The 9691-nt window shown below is 39.2% G+C and overlaps 1 protein-coding gene across 1 annotated transcript in view; it reads right to left on the reverse strand.

The window, feature by feature from the left end:
* SULF1 (sulfatase 1) overlaps window positions 1–9691 on the reverse strand; it is a 120557-nt gene that overhangs the window by 20442 nt on the left and 90424 nt on the right. Inside the window, exons 10-14 of the mRNA XM_010009837.1 lie at window positions 9687–9691; window positions 8507–8682; window positions 7820–7948; window positions 7497–7553; window positions 6390–6519 (exon numbers count right to left, since the gene is read on the reverse strand). The exon at window positions 9687–9691 is cut by the window's right edge and continues 164 nt beyond it. Of these exons, the coding sequence (XP_010008139.1) occupies window positions 6390–6519; window positions 7497–7553; window positions 7820–7948; window positions 8507–8682; window positions 9687–9691 (497 nt within the window). The remainder of the gene's footprint in view (window positions 1–6389; window positions 6520–7496; window positions 7554–7819; window positions 7949–8506; window positions 8683–9686) is intronic.

Raw genomic sequence — 9691 nt, forward strand, 5'->3', positions numbered from 1 at the left:
CTTCTGGCCAGCTATTACCGGCTTATGTGTTTTTATTCATACTCCACAGCTGGTCATAAAGCTGACCTTTACAAATGTATGGTCTGTGATATTTATTGTATGAAAACATAGATACTTGAGCCAAACCAGACTGCACCTAATAAGCCTCGTTCTAATTTCCTTTACAATATTATCTGTAAGCTGATTGATGGCAAGTATTCTTTTAGCATTACAAATAGACATGCTTTCAACTGAATGCTGATATGATAATGTGATAAATATGAATATGAACAATAAACTTAAATCCTTACACTAGATTTTTAAATGGCGAAGGATATGTGAGAAAAAAGAGGTATGTACAGATGACATAACATGCTCTTTGGATCAGAGCCAGAAGAATCTTGCACATTTACCACAGAGCTGATGCTTGGATTCAGCAACACGTCTCCAGTGACTACCTGTAAAGCCTTAAATCACTGTAAAATACATTGAGACTTAATTCACTAATATCTCACTGTACTGTTTTCAGGCATCTTCTCCAAATGGAACATCATTTCTTCAGGGAGTTTTGGGGATACACTTCCACAGGAGGAAACACAATATTCTGTATTTCTGAAGCTGAGGTGTGTGAAAAAAGAGCATGAGGAAGGCTAGCAGCTACGGCATTATACCTGTCTAGTTCAGTTTGGGTTCATGGGTGTGCATGTCATACAAACACAGGCAGCATGACACATTTTTCCGTTCTGCCCACTGTCAGTGCACGTTGGAGCTGGCAGCAGACCACAGATCTTTACAAGTTTCAGACCTTTGCTGTTCAGAAACTGGCAGGTAGTGCTGAGCAGATGGTAGGAGATGTATGCCCATAAAATAAACAGACCTGAGTCTGGGTTTGGTTTCTGAGTCATCCAACCTAAGAGCTGAAATGTTAAACACAAAGCTTCACAGTCCTTATTTTGGGTGGGTTGCTTTTTTTTTTTCCTCCTGGTGGGAAAACTTTAAAATAAAGTTGTGGATTGTGTAGTTTTTGTAAGAGGATAAAAATGCATGTTTGGCTACGGATTTGAAACTGATTATAAATAATGGATTGAACAGTACACTGGAGACACCCGGCCCATCGGTCATAAGACTGCGAAAGGTAACTGCTATCTGGGAAACAGCGTTAAGTCCCAGAAGTCAAAATTATGCCTCAGGAAAATTTTTTATGACTCAAACTGGTGGAGAGAAGAAGAATAGATACTTAGGAATTAACTCATTAATTACATGCTTAGGTAAGAGAAGGAGAAATATAACTGAAAACACAGTTAACATGCTTTTATTTGATATTTGCTAATTATCCAGGAGAATTTCATGGGTGAGAAGATGGAGTGAGTTCAACAAAAACAACTGCCAGAGGATTTAAGAGCAGCTTGCCTCTAAACCTCCTGAACTAACATATATTCTCATCTCAGGTTATTTCAGTGGAAATCTGAGAGGAGATTTCTGTCATGATAAGGTTGCATTAATCCAGAGAAACATTTGTTCACATGCTATTATTTCTGCTCTATTGGAACATTAAAGAAGCTTTAGTTAAAACTGCATTAATTGTTTCCCATTTTAAAACAACAGGGAGGGAAGCAATGTTACAGATGAGTAGATATTTCTGTACTGTGTAGCTTATTACAGTAAACCTTAGAGGGGAAAAATGTATCACCGAAACACAAAAAAAACCCCTGCAAACAATTTAAATGTTAAACCTATCAATCGTCACTACTAAACCAACAGGGTTCAATCAGGTGACCTCAGTAAGTTACACCACATAAACTGGTGACAAATTTGGCATATAAACTATGAAGGAAAACTCCCGTTCCCATCATAATTTCTAGAGCAGTCTGCAATGTGAAGGAGGGACCGCAAAGGAAACTTCTACTCTGCCCCAAGCCCCAAAGCTGAGCAGAAAGCCCACCCCACTGCTGCTCCCTTTGCAGCAGGAACCTGGCCTGGGTGTGATGGGACTACCTGTGCTGTGGGTGAGGGCAGGTCAACAGCTGGGTCAGGGCGGGAGCTGAAATCTAGTCTGTAAGCAAATACAGCATAGGCAGGTCACCCGTAACTCACAAGATGGACAAAATTAATAGCACTTCCCAAGTTATAAAGCAGAGGAGGAAGAAGAAAATGTGAAATCCTCAAGCCCAGGTATTAAGCATGCAAAAATTAAGAGCGTGTGCAATTGCTGGAAGGAACATCTGGAGGTCATTTAGACCAGCTCCTCCTCAAAGTAGGAATACCATTATTAGGCTTGAAAATATCCCTGGATGGACATTCCACAGCCTCTTTGGGCTCTAGTGCCTAATCACTCTTACTGTAACATTGTTTTTTCCACACACCTAGTTAGACTTTCCATTGCTGCTACTTGTCTGTTGCTTATACACGTTTTGCTGTGCACCTTCAAGAAGTGCTTGGCTCTGTCTTCTCTCTAATTAGCCATTAGTTGGAGGAAGCAACTAGATTCCCCTTTTGCCTTCCGTTCTGCTGTCTAAACAAAGCTCTACCTCTCCCCAGTACTTCCTCACCACCTCTGAGGTCCTCCACTGGACTTGCTCCAGCTTACCAAAGTCCCTCTGCTAACAGAGGTCCCAACCCAAATGCAGCACTCCAGCTGCAGCCCACATGGGCCAAGGAGAGGCAAGTATTCACTTCCCATGACCTGTTAGCTGTTCTCTTGCTAATGCAGCTCAGCAGGGACGTTCCTCACCTCCACGAGGGCTCACTTCTGACCCAAGTTAATGACTGCTGAAACATAACTCAAAAGTGAACATATCCATGCAGTTGTGCACATCTCATTTCTGATATGTTCTCATGGAGGGGAGTGAACTTTGGGAAACTGTCCTCCTTTAAAGGGGATTATGAAAAAATAACTAGGGGAGAGTGCTCTGCAATGCAAGTGATGCAATCTGTCAACAGTGCTAAAAAAGGTACATTAAAAAAATCACAGTGAAAATAGTTTAACCCAGTATTGCATATGCATTTTATACCTATTTTTTCTTAAGGAAACAAAACTTTATTTAGTTAGTTATTCTGGTCACTCAAAGCCTGACTGATTTGCAGCTAAATGTAATCCATAATCTAAATTTCCTATATCTTTTTGGCAAACAGTCATTTAGAATTTATAAAACTATGGAATAATGATAGCAATTATATAGAGGTTTAATATTTTCTTTTTTCCCACCTTTTACGTTTACCTACTTTCAGATAGACATTGAACATAGAAAAAAATTAAATTTCAAAACCTTTAATTTAAAAATGTCTTTACTATGCTAGCGGGTTTTTTTTCTCCTTTTTTTTTTTTTTAGATTTATTTAGAAGTTATTAAATAGAAAATAAGCTGAAGCAATTATGAGTACCACATCCTTGGAGATTTTAAAACTAGTAGGTCTCAGGATCACATCTCCTTTTAATACAGGAAAAATAAATTTTCTTCTTTTTCAACTTCCATTTGTGTTCTCCATTTCAAATGTACTCGACATTGACTAAAATAAATTAAACTGCAGATCAAGCTCTAAATGTACTAGACAGTACATTGGTGTATTAATTCCCCAAATGCTTAGTCTTAGCAGCTACTTCCCACAGACCAGTAATTTCACTGTTAAAAAATCTGTCAGCAATCATTCATTCTGTGAAGGTAATTTTAATTTAAGTGATGTTAACTGCAACTGGTTAGAGTAAATGTAGGAAGTATTATAAACCATCATAATTAAAATTAAGATTTTTTTATATATGTTTTCACCTATGTAATTGAAATTAAAGAAACTAATCGCATAAGATAAAATGAAATTAAGGCCCACGTAAAGGTATTTCCTCTTTCTCTTCTCCAAGAAGTGCAAAGTATGTGCTGGAGGAACATCATAGTAAACTATGATGCCTCATACTACACACTGGAAATCATATGGGCTAAAGTAAAATTGTTCGGTTTATTAACTTCTAATCTTCTTTAAGAACTTTTTTACATGGAAAAAATCCTGTGGACACTTACTTCACACTGCAATGCCTCACTGAAGTTCATGTTATTCCAGTGTTGCTCTTTAAATTCACACCCTTCCTATTCGTAGAATTATAGTACGGTTTTGGTTGGAAGGGACCTTAAATCTCATCTAGTTCCAACCCCCTTGCCATGGGCAGGGACACCTTCCACTAGACCACGTTGCTCAAAGTCCCATCCAACCTGGCCTATTCTACTTCAGCTTCCCTGTGAGCACCTCATGTAGTCCATCTCTGAGAGAGAAACTGCCCTTGTAGGAGCAAGCACAGCAGGAGAAGTGGCTCCATTCACCATGGACTGAACAAATTCAGAGGATGCATTATCACCCCTCATGATGCTCTGTCTCTGATGGGTCATTCCTGTAGACACATTTAACTTCAGCATCCCTGCAGGAATCCTTTAGGATATTAGAAGTATCAGGGGCAACTTCGATCTGTTTGTTTAAGGAAATAATTTATGTACACCAATGGCTGGGTTTGAAAATTAGTCTTAAAGAGATCAGTTCAGCTCTGCTCTTCATTCAGCTGTGAGGGATGGTTACTGGGCTCTATGGAGCCAACATGTCTTCTGCACTTAAAGGACCTCAATGGGAGTTTGTAGGTGCATGAGCCACTACCAAACACTGTGGCTCTCATAAGCTCCTTGTTGGCTCAAGGACTTCTCCTTCTTTTGATAAAACAGGATGGAAAGACTAGTCTACCACAGTGGGCTGGGAACGACTGTGAGCAGTGTTTCCTACTGCTTCAGGTGTGATATCTGGTCAGGACACTTAACCTTTTCTATTCACATGCAGAAAAGTAAAGTCGTTCAAAACCCAGGTTTTGGCATAAGAGGTAATAAATATAAGAAATAATTGCAAAGAAAATATTTTGGTATTTTAAAATGAAACATTTTAGCGTCTAACAGTCTAAATGACTCCATTGATCTCCTTTGGTTTTTATAAAAATATGCCGGTTTTCATATTTAATCTCTGTTTACAATGGCAGTGTTTAAACTCCTGAAAACTTTGCCCTTGGGTGAGACTGTGATATTGCATATATCCCTTCAAAAGTGGCCGCATTTAAGGAGCATGTGTGAGGTGAGAGCCATGGCAGAGGACCTGACCAAGGATATGCCAGTCAAAACATATTCCGGTCCAATCTGGGATTAACTGAGATTCACTGTAACACTACACTCTAACGAACAAGGAAGGGAAAGGTAGGGACAGAGCATTTCTCTAAGTGAGCGAGCTCTCCCCAGCGCCATCCGGTTTGCTGTGAAGAACATTACCTGCTCTGGGCGAAGCACCATGGGTGGCTGCAGATGGAAGCAGAGCACAGTGAATGCTTTATGACCCCATTCAAAACAGTTTACCAATATTTCGGCGCCAGGTTTACAGCTGGCTGCAGTGATCTGAGCAAACATCTGAGGGAAAGGCACAAGCCCCTGCCTGGGAGAAATCAGCTCACACTCCAGTGGGGAGGTGTGCGGGGATGGGGACGGAGTGGGAGGATGGCAGGGCAGGCACAAACCGCTGCCTGGGGCCCCCAGCATGTGCTTGATTGTAGGTAGTGTCAGTGGGAAGGCATACACAGCTCCATTACACATCCCCCCAGTAAATTCATCTTCATATGTTACCATAGGTATAGCATTAATTCAGAATGGATTGAAGAGAATTGGAGACCGACCCACTTTTTCTTAATCTAGCTCCCTACCTGTATACACACTATAGAGCTGCAGGTGTAAGCATAGCAGTCAGGGGTGCAGTAACTTCTGGTTTTGTGAGCAGGCAAGTAGACCTTTGCATCAGAGTCAGGCTTTACACTGAAATTGTTAAGGGCTACAAGAAGAAAAAGTAAAACTTCGGTATGGGTATCACTGTCTAAATCCTTTGACAAACTGCAAGTGTGTCTAAGCAAGGGCCCCTTCTATTCAAGGTATTTCAATAAATAATAAGGTATGATGATTACCAAGTGTGTTGTCCACTTTACCCCAGCAAATGAAATCATGTGTAACCATAGGACTGCCCAGTTTGCTTCAGTAATTCTGAATTAACCCAGTGAGTACAAGCTTTCACTGCTCAAAAAGGTTCTCTCCCTTATTTATATTTATCACTGAATTATCTTGTATATTGAGTTACACACCGAATCAAATTAAAATCAGTCATCTCATGTTGTATTTGAGCATGGGAGTTTTACCTGTACTGAGACAGCAAACTATGGACCAGTCCTCCAACACCTTAAATTGCACCACTACTTAGAACAATTTGTATATGGTTTTCTTTGCTCTGAAGGTATTGAGAAGAAGAGTCTTTTAGCTATCCTCTAAATGCATATTCTTTGAATTCCTTTGACAAATAGTGAAAAATATGCATTTCTCAGTGGCACCAAGAACATCGCAGTTGCTTGTGGCTTACCTGTCCTGGTTGTTCACAGGCTGTCTGGTATCTTGCTTGTTGGCATAATTCTTTTACTCTCTCATATTTTGGCAGCTGATTAGACTGCTGTGTGTTTTTGTTGGGTTCTTCTTTCTTGCGCAGAAATTTGCTTTAAAAAAATGAAGTTGAATATTTTAGATACATTCTTCTAAACTCTGGAGATAATGAATTTAACTGGAAAAGCAAAGCCACTTGAAGATTTTATGTCTTCTCAGGGAAAAAAAACCAACACATTTCTGTTACTGACCTTCAAGGCAGGTCATGTAGCAAAAAAAAAGGCTCAGGTGATTTTCTGGAAATTACCCAAAGAGAAATATGAGTTGCTGAAATATGGCTAAGTGATACAGTTCAGCACCATTCATACATAAATGGATGTTCTTTCACAAAGCAAAACATGTTGAATCAGCACTCACCTGGCTGAAAAGCCCAGCTGAAGACACTACAGGGCTCCCATACTCATTCAGCTTTAGCCTGGCTATATCTTATACATTACAATGTGTCTTATATGCACCATTTTATACTACATCGCCCAAAGTTTCCACAGTCTGTAAAGCCATAAAGTGCCATGAGGAAATTGTTGTAAAATTTTTACTCAGGGAAAATTTTCACAGCAGTAATTGCCAAGGTGAGAGTAAAGAGTGTAAAGAGGTATCAGTGAAACGAGGAGCAGTTATAGTGATAGATCTCATTTACACATAAGTCTTAGCTAGAACAAAAATGAAGAATGCTTTGGATATGTGTTAGAAAACACAAAACTACTTGATAAAAGGATTCTGCTTGATTTGAAACAGAGACTTTGTAAGAAAATGAGTTGTACAATGTTAGAGAAAAAAGAGGTACAAGCTAAGAAAGTCACCAGAAAAGCATGCTTTCAAATTTCTGCAGAGGTAGAGATTTGGGAGCACAGCAGCTTTCAAAGCCAGTGATGGGAAACTAGGAAACAAGTCAGGCCTGTAAGTTTGGTTGCAAAATTTACTACTTTGCTGACCATAAAAAGGAAGAGGAGGCAGCAGAAAGGAAAGCATGTACAGGAGAACGTTCCCAGCAGGCAGGCTGTCCCAAAACTCTCTCACCCCTAATAATTACCCTCTTTCCACCAGAAATGTGTCACGCCAAATTTTGGTCTTCTTGTTTGTTCGAAACCTGAAAGCAAAATAATAGTATTTACTGCTGACACCTATCTTAACACGGCCAGTGTTAACAATTTATCTTTGAAAAAAACACCTTTCCACTTATATATACACCATCAGTTTTATAGATGTGCTATTTAGAAGACTCTTCAAATGCAAAAGCTGTGGTCATTACCATGACACAGCTCATTTGTCACAGAATCTCTTTTCCCACAGTTGTTGATTTACTTAGATGTTTGCTTCAAAACTGGCTAAAAAAAATATTACACTTGGACCCACCTGTTTCCTGGTCTCTCCAAGTCCAGAAGCTTTAGGACAGATTTGCCATCCATATCTGGAGGCGTGTCAAGTCCTGCTATATCCAGAATTGTTGGAGCAAGATCAATATTCAGAACTATCTGAGGCACTCTGCAAATCAACAGAAAAGGTCATAGTTGTCATATGTTCAATATGTAAGTCTTCACATTCTCTTGGAAATAGAATGGTAATTAATGTTTACCAAGGCTTTGAAGATGTAAAGCTCTACAGAAGTGCTAAATTTAGAAAATCCCCTTTGAAGTGTACAACTTAGAATGACAGGCCAGTACTGCAGACTGCCATCACAAAGAAAAAGCTAAGCCCAATAAAACGAAGAAGCAGTAGCCACACTACTCTTATTTCACTGACAATAAGAGCATGACGCCATACGTTCTGCTAAACCAGAATGTGAGCAATAAAGATGAGCACCTACTTTTCAAAACCAAAACCTGAAGCCTAATCCTACAGGACCACATATCATACAATTTTCTCTTCTTTATTGGAACTTAATAATATGCAAAATGAAAGACATACATCTTTATAAGACGCATTGCTCTGCAAAAATATGTCATCCTTTATGAAATGAAACTACACAAAGCAATAATTACATGCTCTAAAAACATTTTACATTAGGTTCAACAGCTGTGCTAGAGACATAAGAGAACGTACACTGATCCCGGCTCTACACTTGGACCACGAATAAAGAAAGGAACTCGAATATCAAAGTCATACGGCATTGACTTCCCCTTGACCAGTCCAAACTGCCCGATATGGTAACCATGGTCAGCAGTGTAAATAATGTAGGTATTCTCCAGTTCTCCCATCTCTGCAAGCATTTGGTATAACTGCAACACAGCACAGGAAAAATTCTGAATTTAATGTAGCAAAACAAGTTTTGTGCATAATCATATATAAACACCTTTTTACTCCTTAAATTTACAGAACTAAATATGGCCTTGATGAAGTTGTTGAAATGGCCATTCTTGGGATGGACACTTTTACGTCTCGTCTTTACTGTGCTGCCAAAAATATCAACTTACATGTTTAATTTCACATTTGTCAGATGGAAAAATTAAACAGGTCTGGAAAATTAGAGTAGCAAAATATGGTAATACTGGTGAAGTTGCATTAGTATGTCTAAAAGTCATTGTGTACTCAAACACAGCTTGGGAAAAAAGTCTGCTACAGCTTTAGGGCAAATGGTACTTAGATTTGATTTACTCTGTTAGTCTACAACTTTCTCATTCCTTACAGTTGTGGGCTTGGGAAAAGGTTGTAAATTTTTATTAAAGTTTAAAGAAATCTCTCTGGGGGAAGATCTTTGGTCATGGTGCTTGATTTTGGAACAAAAAGTCATGTAAAGTACTCCTAATAGTTTGTGTATCATGTTACCTATAATTAGCTGTACGCTGCATTGCCTAACTTCTGCAAACACTAGCAGACTGACACCTGAGTTGCTGTGATTTGCCAGTTCCCAGATTTCAGCTGAAGGACGAACTGTGAAGAGAGTATGTGAATTGAATAAAAGTTGTCATATGTGCACCTGTGTCTATCCACATGTACGCACAGGTAATGCATCTTCTGTTAATACCAGGCTTTATATCAGGCCCAGTGACTTTTCCCTTTAAAAAAATCATCAGTTTATACACTCAGCAATTAAAAGGAACAAGCAAGGAGCTTGGCACTATGTTGCAGAGAACCAGAATTCCTTTCTACTAGGGATACATGGAGTAATTCTTTGTAGCCCAAAGTCTTTTCTAAGGCTGTGGTTGGTGAAGGTAAAGAAAGAATTAGTTTAATTTTGTTACCAACTAATAAGTTTGCATTCACAGTAGTTTCTTGAACTCACTCTTT

This window comes from Nestor notabilis, unplaced genomic scaffold (assembly GCF_000696875.1).
Source record: "Nestor notabilis isolate BGI_N333 unplaced genomic scaffold, ASM69687v1 scaffold4522, whole genome shotgun sequence".
Taxonomy (NCBI): Eukaryota; Metazoa; Chordata; class Aves; order Psittaciformes; family Psittacidae; genus Nestor; species Nestor notabilis.